Source organism: Gadus chalcogrammus, chromosome 11 (assembly GCF_026213295.1).
Source record: "Gadus chalcogrammus isolate NIFS_2021 chromosome 11, NIFS_Gcha_1.0, whole genome shotgun sequence".
In the NCBI taxonomy this organism is placed as follows: Eukaryota; Metazoa; Chordata; class Actinopteri; order Gadiformes; family Gadidae; genus Gadus; species Gadus chalcogrammus.
The window spans coordinates 24,091,409-24,118,788 of record NC_079422.1 but is presented as its reverse complement, the minus strand read 5'-3'; the positions used below and the strand labels follow the sequence as shown (position 1 = coordinate 24,118,788).

At 50.9% G+C, this 27,380-nt stretch overlaps 1 protein-coding gene across 3 annotated transcripts in view; it reads left to right on the top strand.

Moving 5' to 3' along the window:
• Positions 1–27,380, top strand: part of LOC130391523 (probable E3 ubiquitin-protein ligase HECTD4) — a 57,795-nt gene that overhangs the window by 14,112 nt on the left and 16,303 nt on the right. For all 3 annotated transcript variants that reach the window (XM_056601721.1, XM_056601720.1, XM_056601719.1), the window contains exons 19-59: positions 257–410; positions 509–606; positions 704–902; positions 1,036–1,155; positions 1,293–1,397; positions 1,553–1,716; positions 2,331–2,576; positions 3,270–3,462; positions 4,641–4,745; positions 4,861–4,949; positions 5,073–5,245; positions 5,952–6,087; positions 6,535–6,679; positions 7,182–7,348; positions 8,518–8,664; positions 9,590–9,777; positions 10,504–10,657; positions 11,143–11,423; positions 11,949–12,138; positions 12,242–12,323; positions 12,827–13,029; positions 13,343–13,478; positions 13,760–13,942; positions 14,407–14,571; positions 14,749–14,918; positions 15,235–15,454; positions 15,863–16,024; positions 16,422–16,570; positions 16,773–16,852; positions 17,174–17,337; positions 18,802–19,039; positions 20,465–20,601; positions 20,937–21,063; positions 22,008–22,145; positions 22,624–22,760; positions 22,969–23,129; positions 23,908–24,089; positions 24,728–24,933; positions 25,374–25,504; positions 26,055–26,260; positions 26,643–26,822. In XM_056601721.1, the coding sequence (XP_056457696.1) occupies positions 257–410; positions 509–606; positions 704–902; positions 1,036–1,155; positions 1,293–1,397; positions 1,553–1,716; positions 2,331–2,576; positions 3,270–3,462; positions 4,641–4,745; positions 4,861–4,949; positions 5,073–5,245; positions 5,952–6,087; positions 6,535–6,679; positions 7,182–7,348; positions 8,518–8,664; positions 9,590–9,777; positions 10,504–10,657; positions 11,143–11,423; positions 11,949–12,138; positions 12,242–12,323; positions 12,827–13,029; positions 13,343–13,478; positions 13,760–13,942; positions 14,407–14,571; positions 14,749–14,918; positions 15,235–15,454; positions 15,863–16,024; positions 16,422–16,570; positions 16,773–16,852; positions 17,174–17,337; positions 18,802–19,039; positions 20,465–20,601; positions 20,937–21,063; positions 22,008–22,145; positions 22,624–22,760; positions 22,969–23,129; positions 23,908–24,089; positions 24,728–24,933; positions 25,374–25,504; positions 26,055–26,260; positions 26,643–26,822 (6,611 nt within the window). The remainder of the gene's footprint in view (positions 1–256; positions 411–508; positions 607–703; positions 903–1,035; positions 1,156–1,292; positions 1,398–1,552; positions 1,717–2,330; positions 2,577–3,269; positions 3,463–4,640; positions 4,746–4,860; positions 4,950–5,072; positions 5,246–5,951; positions 6,088–6,534; positions 6,680–7,181; positions 7,349–8,517; positions 8,665–9,589; positions 9,778–10,503; positions 10,658–11,142; positions 11,424–11,948; positions 12,139–12,241; positions 12,324–12,826; positions 13,030–13,342; positions 13,479–13,759; positions 13,943–14,406; positions 14,572–14,748; positions 14,919–15,234; positions 15,455–15,862; positions 16,025–16,421; positions 16,571–16,772; positions 16,853–17,173; positions 17,338–18,801; positions 19,040–20,464; positions 20,602–20,936; positions 21,064–22,007; positions 22,146–22,623; positions 22,761–22,968; positions 23,130–23,907; positions 24,090–24,727; positions 24,934–25,373; positions 25,505–26,054; positions 26,261–26,642; positions 26,823–27,380) is intronic.

Below are 27,380 nucleotides of genomic sequence, written 5' to 3'. Positions count from 1 at the left end.
ACATGCTGCCATGCCATGTTGACATTATAATATTAAAAAAATAATAATAAAACGTAAAAAAAAAAAAGATTATAATCTTTTTTTATTATAATAATATATCTTTTTTTTATCGATTATGGACCATCAATTCTAAATTACGACTAAAATTCGATTAATCGCCAGCTCTATTCATCGCTCCTCTAACCGGGCATCACCCCGCCTTATGGCTCAATCGACAGGTAAGTTCAAATGCTGTGTTGTCTTTCCTCTCCCCCAGACTAAAAGGTCTGGAGCAGGTGACCAAGGCCACCATGTTGGGCCACCTGCTGCCCGTGCTGCTGACCTCGCTGATGCACCCCAACCTACAGACCCTCACCCTGGCCGACGCCCTCATGCCCCAGCTAGTCCAGCTGGTGCTCTACACCAGCCAGGTCGGTGGGCCCTCCCGAGCGCATGGACAACGACTCCGTTTAAAAATGTAACTCGGAAGTGAGCCACGATGTCGTCTAATGGCCTCTCGTGTTTTCAGACGGCGCTGTTGCTGAAGACCCAGGCGCCGCTCTTCACGGAGGGACCTTCGTCCGGGTCCTTGGCTCAAGGGGCCAAGGCGTGTCCGTTGGAAGACAGGTACAGTCCGATAGCCTACAGGTGTTCCTCCTGTCGACCATAGGCGTCCTGTTTTGTCTGAGTGTCAAAGTGACCACTCCTGACTCCGCCCCTCCAGGATCCTGGATGAGAGGGAAGAGCCGGGGTTCCTGACCGGCCTCAAGATCCCGACCCCGTGGGCCGCTGGGAAGACGGTGGAGACGGTGCACCCGGTCCGGGACAACTACAAGTTCAAGGAGACGGTGCACATCCCCGGGGCGCGGTGCCTGTACCTGAGGTTCGACTCCCGGTGCTCCTCGCAGTACGACTACGACAAGGTACTGGAGGCGGGAGAGGGCATGTCCCAAGTTTCTTTAGCACTGTTTTGCACTGTCTGTACAACACAGGTTGTATCGCTCTGAGGCTTAGCGGTGACTTGAGCTTCGTCAATGTTAATTTTTCTTTTTCCAGCTGGTTGTTTACGCCGGTCCCAACACCAACAGCCGGAAGGTGACTGAGTACGGGGGGAACACGCTGGGGTACGGCAGTCGCAGTGTCCTGGGGACCGGGTGGCCCAAAGACCTCGTCAAGGTACCCATAACACACACACACACACACACACACACACACACACACACACACACACACACACACACACACACACACACACACACACACACACACGTCTAGAGAGACCACCCACAGCCATAATACTGTTTCCGTTGCAGGTCGAGGGCGACACCGTGACGTTCTCGTTCGAGATGCGGAGCGGCCGCGAGCACAACACCCCGGACAAAGCCATGTGGGGCTTCTCCTGCACGGTCCGGGCCCAGGTAGGGTCCACGCCCTCACCCCCCCCCCAGCTGTGCTCCGAGCGCACGTACGCCTCTCGGCTTTATTGTTGCGGCAGCTTCGCTGTGTAACGCGATCGCGTCGAGGCCCGGGCCTCACCCTGAGTGTGCCGTTTTGTTTTTCGGCTGTGTTACAGGAGTCATCGGAGGACGTCTCCGGGGGCCTCCCCTTCCTGGCAGACCTGGCTCTGGGCCTGTCGGTGCTGGCGTGCTCCATGCTGCGCATCCTGTACTACGGCCCCGAGGTCACCCGGGAGGAAGAGGCCTGCCACGATCTGCTCTGCTCAAAGCTGCTCCAGAGGTAATAATTCACACGCACAATGGTTCGTTTTACACGCTGTGATGTCGGATTGGGGGGAGAGAAAAGCGAGCGGGAGCGCTTCTGCTGCTCCCCTTTACCCCTGAGGCGCTTGGCTGGGAATGTCACTCGGGAAAAGAGGAAGGAAAATTATAACCGCAAAAAAGATTTGATGATAATGAATCTAGGCCCAGGGATTCGAGGCGGTCCGCTATTAAAAAACCTTTATTGACTGGGAGGTTGCAAAAACAATATGTACTCCAACATGGATCAGCATTGTTGTGCAGATGTTGGATGGATGGCCAGTATTCTGCTATGTACATTTACATTTAGGCTGACGCTTTTTGTCCAAGGTGACTTGCACCCATTCATACACACATCCACAAACCGACGGCGGTGTCAGCCACGCAGGGCGACAGCCAGCTCGTCAGGAGCAGTCAGGGTCAGGCGTTTCGCTCAGGGAGCACCTCGACACTCGAGTAGGAGGAGCCGGGGATCGAACCAGCAACCTTCCGGTTACCGGCCAACCTGCTCTACCTCCTGAGCTCCTGCCGCCCCTCCTGCCGCTCCTCCTCACACAGCAGAACCGTCTGACCGCCGCTGCGTTGCTTCCTCAGGTGCCAGTGGCAGGTGGAGGCCAACGGGGCCATCTCCCCGGCCCTCACGCCCAGCCCGTCCCCGCTGCCCCTCACCATCGACGAGGACCGGGAGTTCACCTACCCCTCCGACGTGCTCATCCCCCCGCCGGGCATCATGTCGGGCAGCCACTTCGACCTGCCGCGCATCCGCCTGCCCCCGGGCATCATGGGTCGGCTGAGGGAGGTGTCGGGGAGGGCCCGGCCGCAGTTCCGCCCCAGCATCAAGTGAGACCCGCCGGCCGTCTGTTCTATATACGCGTACTTCGCGAAAGTTTGGTTGAACGAACTTCAACACACTTGTTGCGAGTTTGATTGCATGAACTTCAGAACACGCGTGCGAGTCTGATTGCACGAACTTCAAAGTATTTTGTGCAATCAAACTCGTGCGGGTTTGATTGCACAAACTTAAAAATCATTGAAGTGTTTTGAAGATTATCGGAGGAGGAGTCCCTCTCTTGTGAACGCCAGCATTTCTTTCTGCCGATTCCTTCTCAACCATGGCCGAGATAACCCCCTATTGCGAGTCTTTACTTGTCGAGGAAGTACAAGAGACGTAGGAGAACCCAACGCCGTCGTTTACGGGTTCATGATTTCATCCGGAGGCGCACACAGCTTTTGCCTGTGATATTATATTATATATTATATTATGTAGATATTATAGAGCTCCAGGAGTCTGCAAACGGCAGCAATTACTTTCTCCTTCATTTTGTGGTTCAATCTTGACTTCAGGGAGTGAATGCTGATGTGCTCTATTCACGTCTTTTCACTGACTCTGTATGAATTCGCACTGGGGCCTTTCATTTCTGGTTTGAGCGCACTTTAAGAGTTTCCTCACCAAAGAAAGCAACGAAGCTCATGCTGTGATTCCCTTCCTCACGGCATCTCCCCTTCTCCCCTCTCGGTTGTCCCTACCCCCAGGGAGGTGATCCGGCCCGACGTGATGGAGGAGGTCATCGTGTCCTGCGTTATCAAGCACCTCACGCTGGTGGACGCGCTGCAGTCCCTGGTGAACTACCAGTACCGCGAGGAGCACGCCGAGGAGTACGACCTGGTGTGCAAGATCATGACGGAGACCTTCAAGAAGATCAACGCCATGGAGCGCCAGCTGCAGGTAGGACCCGGCCCATGAGCGTCTGCAGGAGGTAGCTGGGGGGGACTGCCCCTCCCGACGTAGACATTATGTGGCTCAGAAGGGAGAGCGGGTCGGCTGGTAACCAGGAGGTTGCTAGTTCGATCCCCGGCTCCTCCTAGCTGAGGGTCCCCAGGTGACCCTGAGCAAGACGCCTCACCCTAGCTGCTCCCCACGAGCTGGCTGTCCCCTTGCATGGTTGACACCGCTGTGGGTGTGTGAATTTGTGTATGAATTAGGGCTGAACGATTTGGGGAAATAATCTAATTGCGATTGTTTTGACCAATATTGTGATTGCGATTTAATGGGCGATTTTTATAATATATTAAGTTCCTTATGTTGTGTATTATTCACTAAAAAAAGAAATAAATCATCATTCTTTAGTATGACCAACCCAACATTGTATTATAAACTTCTTTATTTAACTCTTGAATTGTAAAATAAAAATAAATGAATCATACTGCTTTCCAGTCAGTAACGGTAACAAATCACTTCTTTTTTTTTTTTATCGCAGCCTTTGCGATTTACATACCGTGTTCTAGTATTACATCGCGATTTCGATTTGAATTCGATTAATCGTTCAGCCCTAGTATGAATGGGTGAATGTTAGGAAACATTGTGACAGCGCTGTGAGTGGCCACTTGTTAGAAAAGTGCTGTATAAATGCAGTCCATTTATCATTAACATTATTGCCATGACATTCCACTCCTGACTTGTGGATGGATGAGGCTCATGGGGTTTATTTTTTTCCAACCGCATAGTCAGAGAGAAGGTCAGTTGAGCTACAAGCAAACTTGAATACGCTACGTGTTTGTCGAGCTAATGCATACATATTTAAGTGTTGTCCTAACAGACCGATGTATTCTCTGGAACTAATATAGTCCTTGGGGATGTTGTTAGGCCGGAGATAAATGGACTGAGCCTATTTAAGTCGAAGCTTTCCTTTTGGCAGCCAGCATAAAATAGTTAATGCTAATTTTTCTTTTTTTTCATTATTCATCCGCTGTGTGGTGTGGTACTTGTGGAAGACATTATGTTAAAATAGCACGACCCAACCCGTATCACAGTGGGCCCAGTGGCTTCCACCAGAAGGACCTAGTCTGACCCCTGCGACCTCTGACCCCTGCGTACTGAGATGTCTCGCGTTGTGTCTCCTCCAGTGTGTGGCCGAGCTGGAGCAGAAGTGGCAGAGCGAGGTGGACGAGGCCCAGCAGGGGAAGCTGGAGAACAACGCTCCCTTCTTCCACGACTACCATTTCTTCGAGGTACACAATCTGTTGTTCTCCGCTAAGCATGTACTGCAGCTCCTCCTCTGGGGGCGGGGGGGGGGGCGGCCTCCTGTGTGCATCTGTGACTCACTGTGTTTACTTTAATCACCAGAACAAAATGAAGGAGCTGGAATTACTCTGCTCCCTGAAGGAGGTTCCCCTCGACTTCAGCGATCTGGAGAATGTCGTCCTGGCGTTGAGGTAATTAATTCCCGTAACGGCCACTTTGTCTGGGAAACGGCCCCTGCACACGGAGTTGTACTCTACGACGTCCCCTACGTGTTGTAAGACACACCTTTTTTGTGTTTTTTTTTTTTCTTGTAGGGAAAAGTTCTTCCAGGAAGTGAACTCCATCCACCTGAAGAGCAGCGCGCCGCTGAGCAAGACCAAAGCCCTGGTGAAGAGCCTGATGAACCGCACCGACCTCCTCCTCCACGTCACCATCGCTCCTCACTGCAGGAGCCTGGCCACCACGCCAGCCGGGACGCCAGGGCCTGGTACTCCCTCCTCCTTCCTCCTCAACCCCCCCCCCCCCCCCCCCCCCCCCGATCCTTAATGACGTCCTCCATGCCCGTAGTCAGTTATGAGGTCCACGAGGTCGGGTCCTCTGTAATTTGTGTAGAGATAAAAACAAAAAATCCAACCTAAATCCAACTGTATACAAAATCAGTGGATGAGAACTTTTCACAGAAGAGTAAATGCTTAATTCAGTTGTTGCTTGACGGTTGAAAGCCTCTCCCCAAACTACTAAATGAAAGGGCCAATCAGAGCTCGGGGAAAGAGTTTCAGTTTGTGAGGTGGCAGGGAGTGCCGTAGTCTTTGCAGTATTTCAAAAGCGGCACCCAAGGAAAGGGTAGCAATCGATGGCGCAATCAATAGCATTTTATTTGACACAGACGAAAAATAACAAAATGAAAGCCTTTCAGACATGGCTTTTCTGAGGAGAGATGTCCCTTCCTGATTTTGAGAGCGAAGAGAGCAACAGAATAACATAGTTATCTTTCTGAGAGGCTACAATTTCAAAAGAGAAACAATGTAAGGCCACACCCACGTGTTGAAATCAAATGCTGCGGAGGCCAGCCTCGTCTTCATCGTGAAACGCCAACTTCAACTCCTGGATGGTCTCACCAAGCTAGAAGCACCCAGCCTCTTCGCCCCTACACGGCTGACCCCGTTCACCCTCCTCCTGCTCACCTGTTTCAGCCTCCAAGTCGGTGTCGGACAGCAAGACGGGGGTCCCCAACGCCAAGCAGCCGGCGTTCCTGCGCAGCATGTCCGCTCCCTCCGACCTGGAGATGATCGCCAACCAGGACCTGGAGTTCACACACGCGCCCCAACGGTGAGCCTCTGAACCCAGGCTCCACAGCCTCTGATCTCCCCCGGTGAACAGGGACGGATGAATGGAAGGATGAATGAATGAGTGAATTAATGAGTGAGTGAGTGAATGAATGAACGGACGGACCAACGAATAAATGGATGGATGGATTAATGAGTGAGTGAGTGAACGGTGAATGAATGAACGGACGTATCAACATATAAATGGATGAATGAATGAATGAATGAATGAATGAATGGATGGATGGATGAATTAATGACCGAATGACCAAATGGATGAACGGATGGATGGATGAATTAATTAATTTATTAATTTATGGAGGAACGGATGACTGAGCGAATGAATGAATGAAGGAAGGAACAGATGGATGGATGCAGTAGTAACCCCCACACTCATTCATTCATTCCCTTGGTTTCCTTCCTGGTCCCCTCTCTTCCTTGCCGCCCCCAGGAGGCGACACCACCCCACCAGTCACCGCAGCAGCTCCTTCACGCTGCTACAGTCGCTGGCCCACGAGGACAGCCGGGACAAGCCCACCTACAGTGTGCTGCTGGGACAGCTCTTCGCCTTCATCGGGACCACGCCCGACCAGGCTGTAAGTCCGTCGCCGCCCGTTCACTCTGTGCCCGCTAGAGCTGGGAGATTCATCCATTTTTTTTTATCTTTGTTTGAATTTATTGTTTAGGACGATTTTTTTAAAAGGAAAATCGATTATTAAAAAAAAAACGTATAACTTAGAAGCAAAATATCAAAGTGAGTGTGTAGATTTGCCTAAAGTCTGTGGAAACCAAAAGCAGAAGCACAACACATTTACTCCAGCATCTTAAACTGAGCAACGTAGCAGAGTCGGAGATGTGTGTGATATATTTTGCTTCTGTGAATCATTGTTGTTCTTCAAATAAAATCCAAACTTAAAAAAACATATATATTTGTCATTTAAAAAAAATAAATAATAATAAAATCGATAATAGGGTACGGTTTGAAAAAATGGGAGATTTTATTTTTAGGGCACATCGGCCCACCCTAGTGGCCGCCGCTCTCCTTCTCCCCCTGACGTTACGCTTCAGACTGAGCCGTCCCCGTTGCCCTCACCGCAGGTGTCCAGCAGCAGCTTCCTGTCGGCGGCGCAGACCCGGTGGCGGCGAGGAAGCACGCGGAAGCAGGCCCTGGTGCACATGAGAGAGCTGCTCACCGCCGCCGTGCGCGTGGGCGGAGTCACGCACCTGGTGGGGCCGGTGACCATGGTGCTGCAGGGGGGGCCCAGGTAAGAGCGACGGGGGGGGGGGGGGGGGAGAACACACTGAACAAAGAACCAAACCAAAAGTGGGAATTGGGTGAACTGGTGAGCTGGTTAAGCTGTGGTAGCTCCCTCCCCCCCCCGGCTAAAATGTCATTTTCTTCAGCACAAGAGGCGTGATCAACGGGCCTATTTCAAATGACTCTGTACGCAATTGGCTGCTTGCCTTCGCTTCCCTGTCGTTATTGTGTCAAGCCAGCCAATAGCGAGCCGGGGGAGAGCCAGCTTGGTGATTAGCTCCCGCGAAAACGCATCGGAAGCAGAAAGAAATGTAGTGCTCTTCTCCAGACCCTTCTGCAGGGCGAATTCAATTCGCCGGCAGAATGGCCTGGGGGAACCCAGTCTATCCCCCCCCCCCCCCCCCCCCCCCCCCCCCCCCCGAGAGGGAAGTATTGATGCAATAGCCAACTGTTGTGATTGCTCTGCCTGTTCCAACAGGAAGGTAAGGGTTCAAATTAGGGATGCTAATTCAGACTTTCCTTCCTGACCGATGGCTGACATTGGCCATCCGGTAATTAACCGTTAACAAAGACAGAAGATTACATTTGAAAGCAGGGCTGGCCTGTTGCTTACTTACTATTTTTAAGCTACCAATAATTGCTACGTTTACAAAGGTACTTTCAAACAGTTGAACTCCTAAACCTTTTAAAATTCAGCCTTGTCTGAGTTTTGCCATGTGCCGACATGTGGAGCATGTGGGCATGGCATTATTGAAGGACCCCTATTATACCGGCAGGTATGAGTATGATGAGACAAGCCTTAGTAACATCACAAGGGGTTGGTGGAGTGTCTGCCTTGACGTATGATGGACAGAGCCTACCAGTAACTGGTATAACTCTCCAATTTTGAGAATTTGCTCTGTGTCAATGTTACATATTGTACCTCAATAAGATTTTGTTGGTAAGACCCCAGGTTAATTGTTAAACAAACCAGTAGCATGTTAATTTGGGGGTTCAATTCCATGTGTACGCGCATGCATCAAAGACTCAGAGACCGAGGGGTGCAGTTGGGATTCGGTGTTGATAAAGTGGATGCCTTGTAGGCGGTATCGGCATCCGGCAATGTGAGTGCAGAGGAACATGTCAGCGGGTCAGGAGAGTGGTGTTTTGTAAGCGGGTTGTACCTGCTGTGTGTAGGATCGAGGAGCTGACCTGCGGGGGCATGGTGGACCAGGTCCAGGAGGCCTTCGGAGAGACCATGACCTCGGTGGTGTCTCTCTGCGCCCGCTACCCCATCGCCTGCGCCAACAGCATCGGCCTGCTGTGCACCATCCCCTACACCAGGCAAGGAGGAAGGGAAACACCCCCGCTGCAATTTAATTTGTATTATTGTGTCGTGCATCAGCATGCCCGGCCCACAAGTGGCTGACAAGACACCAGTCTACACAAACAGACAGACCCAAAAACCAAATATAGATGCTAAACAATGCCAACACAAACGATATGAACCATCCTGACGTTTCATCCAGGCTTTAGTAACAAATGAGGCTAACTTATAAACATTAAAGGTAAACAAACATTCCATCTTGACATCCTCATCTCTCCAAAATATGGAGCAAACGGTTCATTTAGGAAATACATACATCTGCATCCCTGTTTTCCTAAGCTAACACTCATATGAAGATAGATAGATAGATAGATAGATAGATAGATAGATAGATAGATAGATAGATAGATAGATAGATAGATAGATAGATAGATAGATAGATAGATAGATAGATAGATAATCCTGCAGAGGGGAAATTCCTTTTTTACCGCAGCAGTGGGAAAACACATAATATAATAGAAAACAATTAAAATACAAAGCTGTGCTAAGGAAAACAAAAATAGATGCTAAAGTAAATGCTAAAGTAAGGACAAACGGAACAAACAGGAAACACAGTACCAACAGTATCAATTATATAGTGGCCCAGTGCCAGTACTTTTAAAGTATCGTAAATTAAAGTGTGTAAACGCAATGTCAAAAGAAACTAAAACAAAGCGAGAAGTTACCCAGTGATCAAAACAAAGAGGTGTTTTGAAGAGTGTTTATGCATGTGTACACACACACACACACACACACACACACACACACACACACACACACACACACACACACACACACACACACACACACACACACACACACACACACACACACACACACACACACAGAGTGCGCCAGCCTAGCCTGACAGCCTGGCCCTGTGTCCTCTCCGCGTGGCCGTAGGAGTGAGGAGCAGTGCCTGGTGCGCAGCGGCCTGGTGCAGCTCATGGACCGCCTGTGCAGCCTGAGCAGCCAGCGGGAGGGCAGCAGCTCCAACGAGAAGCAGACCAAGAAGCAGAAGGTGGCCACCATGGCGTGGGCAGCCTTCCAGGTGCTGGCCAACCGCTGCATCGAGTGGGAGAAGGTGGAGGGTAGGTCAGACCGCGGGGGTTCGCCCGAGCACCGTGAAGCCAATGCCGGGGATACTACTTATTTTTAAGCCCGAGGATATGTTTTAGTTTAGCAGGCACGTCTTGCGGTGTAAGGCAAAAAGCTTTCCCCATAAGCTTTTGTTTTATACACCAAGCCGAGACACGGCCGCAGAATACATAGAGGCGGGAGAGGTTGAGGCGAGACACGATCGACACGTATTGATGCTGTTCCTGAGAAGGCCGGCAACCGCGTAGGGAATAGACGGCTGTTGAATTATGAATCCCGAAATGAAAGCACGTCTGCCCGTGTCGAGCGGTGGAAGGCTTTGAGAGCATAACATTACTTTCCGCTATGCTGATGAAACTCGAGGGCTGTACAGTCAGGAAGACTCAAGACTCACCTGTTCAGAGTTCACTTAGACTCTGCATAGCCTATCCTATGCACTAATTATATGTTGTACGTCCTGGCACTTAATGTACGCACGTATTGTCTGTGGTACTTTGTTTTAGTACTTAGTTGGGCGGTATCTTATCCTAGCTATCTTTGTTGTCTACGGGGAATGGCTTAGCCTAGCGATGGTAAGTGCTTGGCACTTGGTTCTATGAACATCCTTATTATACTGAGAGCGATATATTGAGAGTAAATACTAATATCTGCCAAATGCTCTAAATGTAAATGTGCTCCCTCCGGTAACCCCCCGGTCCTGGTTCCTCTCCCTGGTCCAGGCGGCTCCACCGACGCCGTCCACTCGGGCCTGGCCCGCCAGGTGTCCAGCCTGCTCACCAACCACCTGGCCCGCGCCACCGAGTGCTGCGGCAACCAGGCAGCCGGGAACGACGCCCTCCAGGACGTCCTCAGTCTGCTCAACGACCTGTCCAGGTACGGCCGTCCCTCCCATCCACACCCACCTGACTAAACTAACCCGCCCCCCTCCCTCCCGTATTTGAATAGCTCTTAATCACAGGTACAGCTACAAAGGGCTTACAGGCCGTGTGTTTATGACACCACCTTGACCCTAGCCCCCAAGAGAGACCCCTTAATTAGCAATGAAGAAATCTTGAGAAGGAACGCAGAGTGGGGGATCCCTCCTTCAGAGTGGGGGATCCCTCCTTCAGAGTGGGGGATCCCTCCTTCAGAGTGGGGGCTCCCTCCTTCAGAGTGGGGGCTCCCTCCTTCAGAGTGGGGGCTCCCTCCTTCAGAGTGGGGCGTCCCTCCTTCAGACTTGGGGGCTCCTTCCTTCAGAGCGGGGGCTTCCTCCTTCAGGAGTGTAATGGGGGCCATAATTGACACACACACACACACACACACACACACACACACACACACACAGAGTTTCATGTTGACGGTGATCCCTGTGCCTCCAGGAGCCACATCGGGAAGACCATCCTGAGCCAGCCGGCCTGCGTGTCCAAGCTGCTGTCCCTGCTGCTGGACCAGCGGCCCTCGCCCAAGCTGGTACTGATCATCCTGCAGCTGTGCCGTGCCGCCCTGCCCCTCATGAGCGTGGAGGACTGCGGCAACGTGGCGCTGCCCACCTGGAGCTACTCCATCAGCACGCTGGACGCCGAGCAGCAGGACGCCAGCGACCCCGCCTCCCGCATCGCCGCCCTGCTGCTGGCCAAGCTGGCCGACTACGTGGTGCCAGGTGGGCCGGGGTGCTATGGTCTGGGGGTCGTGATGCCTTTAGCACTGGTTAAATGTTCTTCGCTGGGTTAGGAGCACACGCTCACTGTCTCCTCTTAGTGGCCTCGTTTGAAGGTTTATGTTAGGATCGGTTTTGCATGTGTTTTGGATGTGGGTTTTTACTTTGCCTTTTTAAAGCATTTACGTTTAGCGCACGCCTTTATCCAAAACGACTTGCAACAGTCAGGACACACATTCACACACTGACGGCGGAGTCAACCAAGGCGACAGCCAGCTCGTCGGGAGCAGTTAGGGTGAGGTGCCTTGCTCATGGACACCTCGACACTCAGCTAGCAGGATCCGGGGATTGAACTAGCAACCTTCCGGTCACAAATCACCCACTCTACCTCCTTAGCTAACCCTATCCCCATGTCGAACTTTACCAGCGCCTTGCCTTTGACAGAAATAAATGCATAAAAGTAGTGCATGATGCTGTTCAGCAGTGGGATTCCCTGGTGGATAAGAGGTGTCGTGTGGTTCCTCTCAGGGTGCCAGACCCTGCTCTCCCCCAGTGCCTCTGAGCCCGACACCAGCCTGACCCGCGCCAGCTCAAAGGGCGCCCTGAAGTCGGACAAGGAGGGCGGCGAGGAGGGGGAGGCGGTGGACGGCAAGCTCTCCATCTTCATCCACAAGAGGGAGGACCAGTCGTCCCACGAGGTCCTGCAGCCGCTGCTCAGGTAGGAAGCCCGTCTCTAGAAACATGCTCAGTCTTTGTGTTCTGATGATGTGTCTGTGTGTGCGTTGGTCTGACCCGAGCGTTTCCCTCCCTGTGTGCTGCAGTAGCTCAGAAGGTCGGCCCTTCCGACTGGGCACCGGAGCCAACATGGAGAAGGTGGTGAAGATGGACCGAGACATGACCAAGGTAGGGGCGAGAGGCACTGACCTGATGCTAAAAGCAGTGTTAAACCCACCGCTTAAAGGGGACATATTATACCACCAATTGTGAGTGTGATTAGCAGTCACAAGCCGTTTTTGAAAATCGGTGTCGTCTGACATCACTAGTGGGCGTGTCCACCTAGTGTGCTGGATAGATGAGCAACATTTGCTTCGGTCCACTGGGTAGGCTGGTAGACTGATCTATCCAGCACACATCTAGTGATGTCAGAAGACGCTGATTTTCAAAACGGCTTGTAAGAGCTAATCACACTCACACCTGGTGGTATAATATGTCCCCTTTAAGCAACCTCTCCCCCACCGATTTTTTCAGTTTTTGTTTGTTTTCTTTCTAGTTATTGTTTTGTATTGGATTGTTAAACTGGCTACTTAGAAAAGCGCTATATTAATGTCATGTATTCTGAACACTATTGATTATAATTCACAGATGTATGCATTGTCGTGTGCTTATATTCTGATCCCTGCTTCCAGAGTGGCAGCTGTGAGGTGATCACCGAGGAGGCGTCCGCCGCCCTGAGGAAGGCCAATAAGTGGGCTCAGTCGGGGCTGATCGTGAGCGTCGGGCCCCCCGTGGAGGCCGCACCCCCGGAGGTGGCTGGGGGGGTCACCACCGGCGACAAGAAGAAGACGGCTCAGACTGCAGTGTGCCGGGACCGCAACTCGGACCTGGCCAGGTGATGAAAGATGATATGAATGATGCACAAACACAACTTCTTCATAAGAATGCTACGGTCATTATAATGTCATTGTCACAAAGCCAAGATATATACAAATGATTATTTCATTCATAAAAACCAAATCAAAGACCCATATCGTTTACACATCTACAAAAATATATATAGATAGAAATGTCGAAATATGGGTGTTCGAATTAGCTTTGTGAATGAAGTAAAACTGTGGATCTGCTAATGTTCTCTTAACGTTGCAACATCCTTAACATTATTGTTCCCGGTCCCTAAACCCTGTTCTTGCGTTGATGTTTCCCAGGTCAGACCCGGTGAGGCCGTTCATCAGCGGCCACGTGGCCAACAGCATGGCGGCGGAGGTGATCGCCCTGCTGCACAGCCTGCTCACAGCCCCCGAGTCCAACACCGCCCAGATCTGGACCAGCACGGCCGAGAAGGTAGACCCCGCCGCCGGCCAGCGTGACCACACCTCGTATAGACCTGTTGGCAGGCTGCTGCTGTTTTCCCACATCCATGACCTTTCAGAGTTGTATTGTATTTAGGTTAAGCCGACTGACTCTTTGGTGTGTGTGTGTGTGTGTGTGTGTGTGTGCGTGTGTGTGTGTGCGTCTATTTATGCTTGTGTGTGTCTGTGTGTGTGTGTCCGTCTATGTATGTTCGTGTGTGTGTGTTTGGGTTTGTGCGTGTGTGTGTGTGTGTGTGTGTGCGCGTGCACCAGGTGCTCTCCCGGGCGCTGATGTTCATCCCTCAGCTGGGGAAGTACGCGGAGAGCATCCTGGAGACGGGCAGCAGCAGCGGCAGGAAGCTGGCCAAGCTGCAGGCCATCGGGAGGCAGGCCGTGGCCGCGCTCTGCGCCCTGGGGGGCTTCAAGGAGACCATCAAGATCGGCTCCGAGGTCCAGGTGGGTCCCAGAGGTCCAACTGGTCGTCACGAATGCCATCGACCCAAAAAGATTTAAAATGTACATTTAGGGCATTTAGCAGACGCTTTTATCCAAAGCGACTTACAATAAGTACATTTCATAGAACCAAATGCCAAGCACTAACAATCACTAGGTTAACCCATCCTCGGTGTACAACAAAAATAGCTAGGATAAGATGCTACACAATGCAAAGTATTATTTTTACGTGCCAGGACGTACAACGTACAATAAGTGCGTTAGAGGGTTGTGGAGGGAAGGGGGGGAAGCATTCCAGAGTCTAGGTGAACTAGTCTGAACATGTGAGACTTGAGTCTTTTGCGGAAGGTGACGTCAGGACTCTGCGGCCCTGACATCGGCAGGGAGCTCGTTGCACCACGTTCAAAAACGTTCCGATCGAGTGTGAGAGCGGTGTGCTGTAAAGTGCTCTCCTTTCTCTGGGGCAGGTGGTGGGCAAGGGGGTACTGGGCAGTGTGGGCGTGGTACTCTCCATCAACGAGCAGGAGGGCATCGCCACGGTGAAGTTCCCGTCCTGCGAGTACAGACGAGCGTGCAAATCCTCGGACGTCCTGACCGTACCCATATCTCGCCTCTGCACACCCAGATCCGAGGTAACGATCTTATAGACTTTAACTCGGCTCGGCTCCCTTTGATCTACACCCCCACCTCCCCTGGTCTCCCCTCTTCTCCCCTCGTCTCTCTCCGTCTACATCCCCTCCCTCCCTCCCCCCTCCCCCCTCCCTCCCTCCGTCTCTCTAACATCTCACGCTGGCCCTATCGCCCGGCAGGCCCTGCCCCTCTACAAGCTGTCCATCACGGAGAAGGTGGTGCAGGCGGTGCAGTCCATGCTGCTGCCACAGGAGGGCAGCCTCTCCATCCACACCTCGCTCCCGGCCACCGGGGACGGCTCCAGCCCCGTCATGGCCGCCGTGCGCCTGCTGGCCGAGATCAGGACCAGGTAATTCACTAACGGAACTCATAACGACGTGTGTATTTATTTATTTATCTTCTACTTTACAGATTTTTTATTTATTTATTTATTTACATAAATCAGAGTGATGTGCATATTCATAACATTTCTTCTGCTGTAGAGAATTTCTTAATTGTATTCATTTATTTACAACAATCATAACGACGTGTATATTAATAATTTATCTTCTACTTTTAGAGATTTTCTTTCTCCCCCACTCAATACCTGATTCCCCGTCGGTCGCCCCACCCCGGTCAACCCCACCCAGTTGACCCTCTGAGCGTCTGTGTCTCCCCCCCCACAGGGCGTGTCTGGTGATGGCTCAGCTGCTGGAGGACAGCTCCTTCTGCGAGGAGTTCATCCAGCAGTGCCCCGCGGCGGTGGAGGTGCTGAACCTAGTGGCCCAGGAGTGCAGCCCCGGGGAGCGTCTGGGCATGGTGGAGTCCCAGTGCGAGCGGGTGCGGATGCTCTACCGCGACTGTGCGCGACCGCCGCCCCCGCCACTACAGACGGAGAGGCGCCAGGTGGGAACAGGGGAGAACCGGCCCCTCGATGTGACTCACAATGGCCGCCGCAGGAGAAAGGGGATCCTAGGGGGAGAATTAGATCCTAGGGGAAGAGCCGGTTATCTTGCAATGAAGGGGGTTGCAGAAAGGATGAGGCTTTCAGACCCTTAACCCCCATTCTGTTGCGTGTGTGTGTGTGTGTGTGTGTGTGTGTGTGTGTGTGTGTGTGTGTGTGTGTGTGTGTGTGTGTGTGTGTGTGTGTGTGTGTGTGTGTGTGTGTGTGTGTGTGTGTGTGTGTGCGCACGCTTATATGTGCGCACGTACTGTGCGTGTGAAGGGCTTTTAATAGCCATAGTTACTAGAAAACCAAATCCAATCGTCCTGTGTTTATTGACGTCCTCCTGGTGACATCTTGTTCTGTCTCAGCCCAAGGAGATCACCTGGTGCCCCTGCAGGGTGTTCCCCCCGGTCCGGGCCTGCATGTTCTCCTCCAGGCTCACCTCCGTCACCTTCCTGGCGGACCCCAGCGCTGGAGGGGGGCTGCCCAGGGGCACTTTCATCTACGCCACCTCGCCTGTACCCGTGCAGGTGGGTGGAGGGACACTGGCTCTCTGTGGAATTGTGTCACATTCTGGTTTCAGAATAAGAATACATGTAGTAGGAACTGCTACTGATCAGAAGGAAAATTTACCTAATTGAATGTTTATATATTGATAAATTGTGATTTATTACAACATTGGATTTTCTTCCAATTTCATATTTCTTCATTTTCAATAATTAATATACACTATTAATGCATGACATTTAGTGCACATAGAAACGATTTTTATACCACTGAATAAAAAAAAAAATCCTGATTGAAAAAGAAGAATCATCAATAAAAGAAAAACGAAACTGAAAACAAAATAATAAAAATAATAAATAGCACGGTTGCACCAGCTGACCACGCTCTCTGTCCCCCGTGTGTCTCTCGTCCCCCCGCCAGGCCCCGTCCTTCTACTGGGAGATCGAGATTGTCTCCTATGGAGACTCGGAGGAGGACAGCGGGCCCATCGTGTCCTTCGGCTTCGCCACGGAGGCGGAGAAGCGTGACGGGGCGTGGACCAACCCCGTGGGCACCTGCCTCTTCCACAAGTACGGCTCTGCCCCTCCCCACCGCTTGTTTCACCCTCCCTTCTCCGACCGCTCCATCTTTAACCGGAGTGCTGACGGCGGGTTTTTGTTTCCCTCCGTTCGCTCTCTCTCGCCACTATCCCTCTGTGTCTCTCGGCCCTAACTCGACCCTAACCTCTGTCTCTCTCTCCCATCTCTCCGTTACTGCGTTCCCATCTCGCAGTAATGGCCGGGCGGTGCACTATAACGGCTCCAGCCTGCTGCAGTGGAAGAGCGTCAGACTGGACGTGGCTCTGCTCCCTGGTGAGTCAGCAGAGCAACCTGCTCTCATACCGTCCCCTCGCCACATCATCCACGGCCCTTTTCTCTCGTCAACAAACTGGTCCAATCGGTTGACCCCCTTTTAAAGAAATCTTTCAGCGTGCAGATCTTTAAACATGGCCCTTTAAGCACATCAGACATTATCTCCATCTTCTGTTATAACCGAGGAACCCTAATAGTAGTGTGTGTGTGTGTGTGTGTGTGTGTGTGTGTGTGTGTGTGTGTGTGTGTGTGTGTGTGTGTGTGTGTGTGTGTGTGTGTGTGTGTGTGTGTGTGTGTGTGTGTGTGTGTTTGCTGACCTAGGCGACGTGGCAGGGATCGGGTGGGAGCGGTCGGAAGGCACACCACCACCCCCAGGCCAGGCCCCTAAGGGCCGGGTGTACTTCACCTACTGCGGCCAGCGCCTCAGCCCCACCCTGGAGGACGTAGCGGGCGGGATGTGGCCCCTGGTGCACATTCAGAAGAAGGTGGGTGCCTGCTATTCAGTACTGTTAAAGGTCCCATGACATGCCACCAAAATCGGCCCCTTATGACATCACAGGTGGGCGCGTCAACCTAGATGTGTGACGGATAGATGAGCAACGTTTGCTACGGTCCACTGGGTAGGCTGGTAGGCTGATCTATCCAGCACACATCTAGTTGGACACGCCCACTTGTGATGTCATAAGAGACCGATTTTCAAAACGGCTTGTAAAGGCTAACCACACTCACACCTGGTGGCATGTCATGGGAACTTTAATATTTACTGACTTTATATGACATTCTCATCCAATGAGACTTAGAATGTATTCAGGTGTGTTTTATTAAGGAGCGGATAGGGGCTAGGATCCGAGCTAGCTATCTTTGTTTTATACAGGGAATCGGTTAACAGTTGTTAGTGCTTGGCACTTGGTTCTGTCAACATTTTTACTGTACCGACTAGGGGTGGGTATTGCCAAAGAAGTCACGATTCGATTCGTATCACGATTCACATGCCACGATGCGATTCTATCACGATGCATCGCGATACTTGAATTATTGCGATGCATTGCGATGCATTGCGAATTTTCACTGAACACTTAAAAAAAAATTGAGCCATTACCAGTGGCTGACTGGCTGTGTATGATCTGGATAGTGTGTTCAATTGATAACTCAAAGCAACTCAATTCATACATAGCTGTTTTTATTGAAACGACTATTACTGGATACACTGACAAGAAGTGCTAAGGATCTATAAAACTTAAAATAACAAAATAAGGATAATCAGTGCTGTTTACATGGCCTCAGTGGTCCTTTAAACCAATGAAATGAAAACATTCAAACATTTCCCCTTTTGGAAGTAGCTGCCATTATAACAACAATATCATTTCATAAACATAAGAGGACAAACTGATGCCACAAAAAGTGAATAGGCTTTATAAAACTATATAAAAAAAAAAAAAAAATTAATTTTTTTTTTTTTAATTATTCATTTTTTTAAAATTAATAATCGATTCTTGGCGTCAACAATCGATGCAGTAGATCGTGAAAATTAGAATCGCGATGCATCGTCATGACGATTATTTGGCACACCCCTAGTACCGACAGTTTCTGTTTCTTCTCAGAATTGTACTTATTGTAAGTCGCTTTGGATAAAAGCGTCTGCTAAATGCCCTGAATGTAAAAGTACTTGTAAATGTAGGAGGCATCTTTCTGTAGGATGGCTGAGGAATCATAAGACTAGGGGATTGATCAAAGAAACGCATCCAATACCACAATGTCATGCCCGCCTATGCACTCAATTCAATTCTGTCTGTCTGTCTGTCTGTCTGTCTGTCTGTCTGTCTGTCTGTCTGTCTGTCTGTCCGTCTGTCCGTCTGTCCGTCTGTCCGTCTGTCCGTCTGTCCGTCTGTCTGTCTGTCTGTCTGTCTGTCGGTCTGTCAAACCCCATTGCATCGTCCCATCCCTCACAGAACACAAAGATCCGGGCCAACTTCGGCTGCCGCCCCTTCGCGTACGCCGACGGCCAAGCGCACCGCAACGCGGCCGACCTCTGCGTGGACCTGGCCGAGGAGATCAGCGCCAACTTCGAGGCCCTGCCCTTTGCCATGGCGTCCGACAGTGACAACGACGCCGGGACCAGCGTGGCGTCGGACTCGGGCTCGCACGGACCCCCCTGCCGCATCGCCGCCGTGGCGGTCGCCCAGCAACGTACGTCTCTGACACGCACACGCGCACTTCCCTTTCCTGCCTTTTCTTGTCTAGACCAGAGTCCCTCAACCTTTCTATTGCTGAGGTGCGTTATACATATTCTGGGGGGGGGCGCAGGGGGGGGGTGCAGGCGCCCAGACCAACCAGTAGGAGCCGCTAATGCAGCGACCAGAACACAAACCATGATATGCCTGCCTAACCTAATCTGATGAACACAGATACTGTAGGGCCATTATAAGGAATAAAAACACCGTTTTATTAATTGACATTATCGGTGAAACAGTCTAACAACACGACTGTGATATGCTGTGTAATAGGGTCGCCGCGGTGTGGACATTTTCACACCGAGTAATACGCTCGTGTCAACACTGGTATAAACGGTATTAACTTTGAAACTAGGTCAACCGCCATCTTCTCCTTCAACTCTCCTCTCACACTCGGTGACAGCGGCTGGCAGCGCGCCAATTCTCGGCGTCTTATAACGTTCTATTTATAATAGTATAATATAATTGTATCTATCATAATATCACGGCCAAAAGCTCTGTGCGCCTCCAGATGGCCGTAGCGCAGGGAGCTCACGTAGGGATTGTTTACCGGCGTTGCTATGGTTACCGGTCTTGTAAGGAAATTCTCGGCGCGCCAATTCTCTTCCGCACAGAGCAGAACTGTGGCCTATTCTACACATTTAAATTTTCTTAATTATAATTATATTATTAATTTTTACTGAATTTATTTTTTATTACTGAAAGAAAAACCAAAAAAAAAATTGTTCTTGCACACCTTAATCGGTGTTGGCCTCAACACCGGTAACACCGGTAATACTGTATATACCAAACTAAGGGATGTTTTGTGGTCCTTTCTAACTGTGGGTCACACTATTGTTGTCTTTGATCCACACCTTAAGGTGCTGTAGGTCAGGTTTAAGAGCTTAAAATGATAGTTGTAAGAAATGGCTTAACAATCCGTCAGGTATTAACTAGTGAAATGCACTGAGAATATCCACTCTGAGCACACTGCCTGCCTCTGGATGAACTGAATAGGATTTAAGACCACTCCCTCCTGAGTAATCTCTGGCCAATCAGGGCATCTCCTCCCTGATTGGTCAAGGAAATCCATCTTGCATGTCAACCACAGGTAGGTGAATGATATACTTATCAATGGCAGGGAAACATAGTTTTTGTTTTTGTTTGTTCTTTGTTTAGTTTCATAACCGTGCTCTCATTCACTGTTTTCTGCACTCCCTCACTTTACATCTCTGGATTCTCACCTCCAGCAGCTGACCTCATCCAACATCGTTAACGTCTCCCTCCGTCCCTCCCCCCTTCCCTCCCGCCCTGCTGTCTGTGTATCGTATGTATGCGTGTCTCCCAGTTGGCAGTGTTTGTAAGGACTGGCTTTGTTGTCTGTCCTCTCCCGGTGACACAGAGTACAACAGCGACCTGTCGGGACACTACAAGGTGGAGCTGAGCTACGAGAACCTGGTGACCTCGGGGCCCCAGCCCCACCTGGCCCCCATCGCCGACGATGAGACCGACGAAGACGACGATGACGACGTCCCGAGGGTGAGCCGTCGTCCTCTGATTCCCCCCCCCCTCCCCCTCCCCCTCTCATGCGCCATTTGTTTTGATGTGTCCTATTTGCCATCGAGGTCATTTGCGAGACGCTTTTAGATCCGAGGGACTTGGAGTCGATTCAGGTGCTGCTCGTTAAGGTGCAGTCGGGGGTTAGGCGTCACTCGGTACCTAATACGGTCAAACACCCTAGTCCCTACACTACCCTGCTCCCGTGTTTTAAATGGCGTCGGTTTGGCCTCCGAGTAGCCAATCGGTTGATCTGGGCACTGTTTCTCCGTGTCTGTGATGCGTCGGCCTGTGTCTGTCGTTGTGCTTTATTTTAGGAGGACCACTACGCCTTGCTGGTTAAGGCCTGGGAGACCAAAGTCTTCCCCACCATCCGCAGACGCTTCCGGAACGAGGCGGAGAGGAAGTCCGGCCTGGACCAGATCAAAGGGGCCCTGCAGCTGGGTGAGTGGTGCTGGGGGGGCCTCGGTCGGGGCCCGCCGGAGACGCTGGGTTCACACACAGAGCGTCATCGATCACGTCTGTGATGTTTACCGTTTAGAGCTGTTGGCGAATTGTGTTGGTCTGCTGGAGTAGGGTTGGGCGATTCATCGAATTTTGATCAAGATTTCGCGATTTTTTCGGTGATCAAGATTTCGCGATTTTTTTAGCATCACACAACGATCACAAAATTAACATATTCATTTTTTTCGATTTTTTTTTAATTTCTTTTAATTTTTATAGAAAGGGCAGAACAACTGGAAAGATATCTGTTTATCAGTTTAGATTGGAACATTTTATTTTTTACAATTTTGTCTATTTTTTAAGGTTTTCAGTTACAAAAAAAGAATTTGCAAGGTAAATTTGAGAATAACTTGAGAATAATCCCTCAAGACCATGATTCATAATCTTAAAGTCTTTCAGTTTCATTCTCTGATTGGCACAGCTCATATCTCAACTCTTAATCGTTTGTGACGCGCCAGAGCCGGGCGAATTAAGGACACCGTTGCAAATTGCATTTTAAACAAATTACCCTCATTGGAGTTTAGTCACGGCAGCAGGAAGGTGAACCCCGAGATAGTCATGAAACGGATTTAGGGAAATGAAAACATCTATTCCGACAAATGATAAGAAAGCAGGAGGGAAATGTCAGGGTTGGTTAATTGAGGCTTTTGTATACATCATGTCCATTCAGGGGCTCAGCGTAATCGCACAAATGAAATTATATGCTCTTATTAAATTACCTCGCGTCGGGTGAGATGGCGATGACTCACCTTTCCTCTTTTCCTGTGCGCGTTGTCTCTGTGTGTGTGTGTGTGTGTGTGTGTGTGTGTTTGTGTGCGTCTGCGCGCGCGTGTGTGTGTGTGTGTGTATGTGTGTGTGTGTGTGTGTGTGTGTAATGATATCAGGCATGGTGGACATCGCCAGGCAGACGGTGGAGTTCCTGTACGAGGAGAACGGCGGTATCCCGCGGGACTTGTACCTCCCCACCATCGAAGACATCAAGGAGGAGGCCAACAAGTTTACCATCGACAAAGTCCGAAAAGGTGCTTCTGTCCTTCCACAACCTACTTACCATCATAACTGAACCTACCAATCATCCGTCCTAATAAAACCCACCCACCTTCTATCTTTAACACAACCTACCTACGTTCCATCTTAACACAACCACCAAACTACACAAATATGTGACCATATGTGAACTGTAGATGGACTTAAGGTTAAAACTCGATGTACGTGAACGATTATGTCATCAAGGCATTATGAGGCGTAATCTTGGCACAAACGCAGGCGTCCATCATAGCACTAATTATGGGTCTGCTATTGTAGCGTTCCAGGGCAGGGCTAGTGAACAAGTGAAAAGAGGTTACTGTGCGTGCCCTTGGACACAAAACAAGCAAACCTGTAATTCGTGTAATGAGTGACACTTGTGTTTGTCCTGGGACCGACCCCTCTGTGAAAAGAAAAGTATGTTGTCGAGAAAAACAACTCTTACCCAGCTTTGTGTCGTTTCCAACATGACAGGCCTGACGGTGGTCATCCGCTGCCCCGACAGCAACAACACCAACAGCACCACCGGGGGCATGGCCCTGCCCAAGTTCGCCATCCGGGGCATGCTGAAGACCTTCGGGCTGCACGGCGTGGTCCTGGACGTGGACTCTGTGAGCGCAGCGCAGCGCAACTGGCGACCCTTTGTTGTTAGTCTTATTCTCCCGTCGTAGTGACGTTTGTAACCTGTGTGTGTGTGTGTGTGTGTGTGTGTGTGTGTGTGTGTGTGTGTGTGTGTGTGTGTGTGTGTGTGTGTGTGTGTGTGTGTGTGTGTGTGTGTGTGTGTGTGTGTGTGTGTGTGTGTGTGTGTGCCCTGCTCAGGTGAATGAGCTGGTGCAGGTGGAGACGTACCTGCGCAGCGAGGGGGTCCTTGTGAGGTACTGGTACCCCATCGAGATGCTGGAGAGGCCCCCCGCTGGGTCCCGGAGGACCGCCGCCAACGGCCTCGTGTCCCTGGACAGCAGCAACATCCAGATCCACAGGTAACACACACACACACGCATATACACACACACACACAAACAGACACACACACACGCACGCACGCACGCGCACACACACAGACACGCACGCACACACACAGTCACACATACACACAGGCACGCACGCACATGCAGACACAGTCGCACAGTCACACACACACAGACACAGACACGCACGCACACACACAGACACACAGTCACACAGACACAAAGATACACACACACACACAGACACACAGACAGACAGTCACACAGACACACACAGACACACAGACACACACAGACACACAGACACACACACACACACACACGCGCACACACCCTCGATCTGTTCACACTCCATTGTAGAGATAAAGACTAGAATAACCCCATTAGGAACTGGACTGATAATGTCCTTTTGTAAATGTACTCCTATTTAAGTATAATCGTTATGACGATCACTGCTGTAAAAAGTCGTGCAGTCAAACTTCAGCCAAGCGAACCTATTACCTCGGCGCACAATGTTAACTCAATGTTAACAGGAACTGATCTGAGACAAGAGCTGTGTTCGAAATCTATATTCCTATAAAGTGTTTTTGATATAGTGAACTACAGTATATAGGGAACGAACAAACGAGAACTCGGACACGACGCTAAACGTTTCTAAACGTCATTTGCGTCAGTAAATGACGTTTAGAAAACACGGCCGCATTGCATTGTGGTATACGGTAGTAACATGTAGGATGTATGATTTCGAACACAGCTAAGGAGATAAGCATTCCCGCTGCTCTGCTTATAGGGAGTTGATGCGCTGTGAGAGCGCCCTGGCCCGGCTGTATTGCCGCATGGCCCTGCTGAACATCTTCGCCCCCAAGAACCCCCACACCTTCACCCGCCTCTTCCACATCCCCGCCGTCCGAGACATCACGCTGGAGCACCTGCAGCTGCTGTCCAATCAGCTGCTGGCTCCGCCTCTACCTGGTCAGTGCCCACTTGTGCGGCTACGCTGTGAGAATATCTGGTCGGAACATCTCTTCCCTGATTGGTTCCTGTTATTCATCCAACCAGGAGTGTGAATGAAGCACCACTCAATAGACCTCTGAAGAATAAGTCCCGCCTCCGAGGCGCCGGTTCCCTCAGTCAAATGTCCGTGGGAAATAACATGGTTTTTGTTAATGATCAAATATTATAAACTCTGTAGGTGGCGAAGAAGTAAAAGCTGCGTCACGTTTTGAGCTACACACCTTTTCCCATCTAGTTTCGACTGGGTTTTTTGATTGTCGGTGCCGTTAAATTAGTAAACGATTGTTAATGCTACTTTTAACGGCACCGACAATCCAAAATCCCAGTCTAAACTAGATAGAAAGAGTGTGTCGTTCAAAACGTGACGCAGCTTTTACTTCTTCACCACCTACAGAACCGGGAAACCATATGGAGGGAGGGAGCAGAGAGGGAAGAGCGTTTTTGGGGGTTTAAAAGTTTTGTAGTCTGCCGCTCTTTTTCTGCTCTCTCTCTTCACAACTCGCCCATCCTACCTTTTTGGTGTGTTTTCGGTTTCCCACCATCGCCGCTCTGGTCCTCGTGCTCAAGCGGTTGCTGTTGCGCTCTTTGCCCTGCAGATGGCACCATCAGCTCCAGCTCCATCCTGCTGGCCCAGTCCACGCTGCACAACCTCCAGGGCCAGAGCTGCTCCCCCACTGACCTGTTCTACCAGGGCAACGCCCGGCCCATCCGCGAGTGGCTGACGGTGGCCATTACCCGGGCCATGCACCAGGGGGAGGACAGCCTGCTGGAGCTGACCAAGCAGATCTGCTGCTTCCTGCAGGTACGGCCGACGCTGTCGAGGGAACGGCGGTGGGAGGGCTCGACCCCATTGTCCGCAGTGTACACGCTTGTAGGCCTAACTCTTACCTGCTTCCTAAATGCGATGCGTCTGAATAAGGCTATCTCTGGACGGAAGTTAACTAGCCTAAGACGAGTAACTGAAAAGCTCAGTTTGGACCATGAATAAAGAAATCCAGCACTTTACCTTATCAGTCATTTTGTATTCATCGTTAGACATAAATTGTGATGTATTGTTATAGGATGATCTAACAATATATTGATTATTGCAGTATCGCAATATTATGGGTATCGTGGACCATGTATCGCGTATCGTATCGGGAGGGACCCTGTGATTCCCACCCCTGGTGTATTCCCTAAATGTCTCTGTAATTCCCTCCTCTAACCCTCCTTCCACCCCTGCCCCGTTGTCCGCCCCGGCAGAACGCCCCGGAGCAGTTCACGTCGGAGGAGTTCCCCGTCAGCGAGTCCAAGGTCAGCATGGACGTGAGCTTCCCCGGCGCGGCCTTCGTCATCGCGTCCTGCAGGGAGGGCCAGCTGGGCAGCCGCAAGGAGTGAGTAGGGACCCCTCGGCTCCGAAGACACCTGATCAGTGTCCCCCTGCTGGCTGAAGCTCTGACTCACCCCTGTCTGTCTGTCTGTCTGTCTGTCTGTCTGTCTGTCTGTGTCTCTGACTCACCCCTGTGTGTCTGTCTGTCTGTCTGTCTGTCTGTCCGTCTCTGACTCACCTGTGTGTGTGTCTGTCTGTCTGTCTGTCTCTCTGTCTGTGTGTGTGCGTGCGTGTCTCTCTGTCTGTGTGTGTGTGTGTGTGTTTTTGTGTGTGTGTGTGTGTCTCTCTCTCGGTGTGTGTGTGTCTCTCTCGGTGTGTGTGTGTCTCTCTGTGTGTGTGTGTGTCTCTCTGTGTGTGTGTGTGTGTGTGTGTGTGTGTGTGTGTGTGTGTGTGTGTGTGTCTCTTGTCTGTCTGTGTGTGTGTGTCTCTCTCTGTCTCTCTCGTTGTCTGTGTGTGTGTGTGTGTGTGTGTGTCTCTCTTTCTCTCTTGTCGCTCTGTCTCTGTGTGTATGTGTCTCTCTCGGTGTGTGTGTGTGTGTGTGTGTGTGTGATCAGCTCCAGCCTGTACAAGGCCCCCTGGGCGCGGGTGATGGTGTACGGCCTGGGTCACAAGGTGCGGCGGAACGGCCAGCTGAACCTGATGGAGGCGGTGTGCTACCCGCGGGACGCCTCGCCCACCAACACGGGCCTCACGCCCCCGCCCACCACCAACCAGTACCCCTCCGTCATCATCCCCACCGACAAGGTGCACATCAAGCTAGGTGAGTAGCCCCGCAAGCCACACACACACACACACACACACACACACACACACACACACACACACACACACACACACACACACTAAAACACACAGACAGAAATACACATTTAACCCCCACACACAAAAACACACACAGAAAAAAGAACTAGCAAAGACACGCACATGCACACCAAAATGCGCGCACACACAGAAGCATGCAAAAAAAGAAAAACACACACACATAGACGCAATGACACACACACACACACACGCAAGCACACACAGAAAAGCACGCACACAGAAAAACACAAAAAAAAAAAATCTTCAACACAAGTAAATCTTGCGTCACTATTACACCTTTATAATGACTCAATGTGAGACCAACTGGTGTCGTCTCTCAGGGGTGTCGCCCCCGCCTGGCGCGGTGCTGGTACTGCACTCCCTGCCGCTGGAGTTCCCCCTGGCCATGGCGTTCGCCGAGCAGCTGCTGACGTGGAGGCTGAGCGAGAGCAGCGATCAGTCGGAGGACGAGCTGGACACGCTGCCCTCGTCGGTGCTGCTGCAGGTGGTGGAGCTGCTGGGTGAGTCTGGCGTCCACTAACGCTGGCTGGAGACGCCACGCAGCCAACGGGAACATGTGTTCCCATGTGTAGGAAGGGGAGCTCAAACTCGAGCTAGAACACATGAAATGTTGTCACTTTTATATCGGATCATTATGGCCCGGCCTCACCAAACACGTGGCCTTGAGCGAGGCAGTCGCCACACATCCGCTTTGTATTGGAGGCATGTTCGTGTGGCGCAAGGGATTCTGGGAAGGCTGGCGTGCGGGCAGAGCATCGCGGAACGTTGAAAGGGGAGGGATAAAAAAAAAAAAAAAAAAAAAAATTCTCAACTACTCACTTTATGCAAATTAGCTTATCTCGCAGTGCACGTTCGGTCATGCGATTGGTCAATCGACATTCAGGGAGTACTGGGGGACCAGACGGAATGTGGTGGAATTTCATTGGCTAGTTTTAAGCACTACCATCGGCAAAGTGGCAAACTCCCACTAGCAGTCACCAGAGACGATGCAGGGTGTTGCAACTCGTTGTCAAAAAAGGAGAGCACGCTTTGTTGGGGATAAAATGTGTAATATGAGC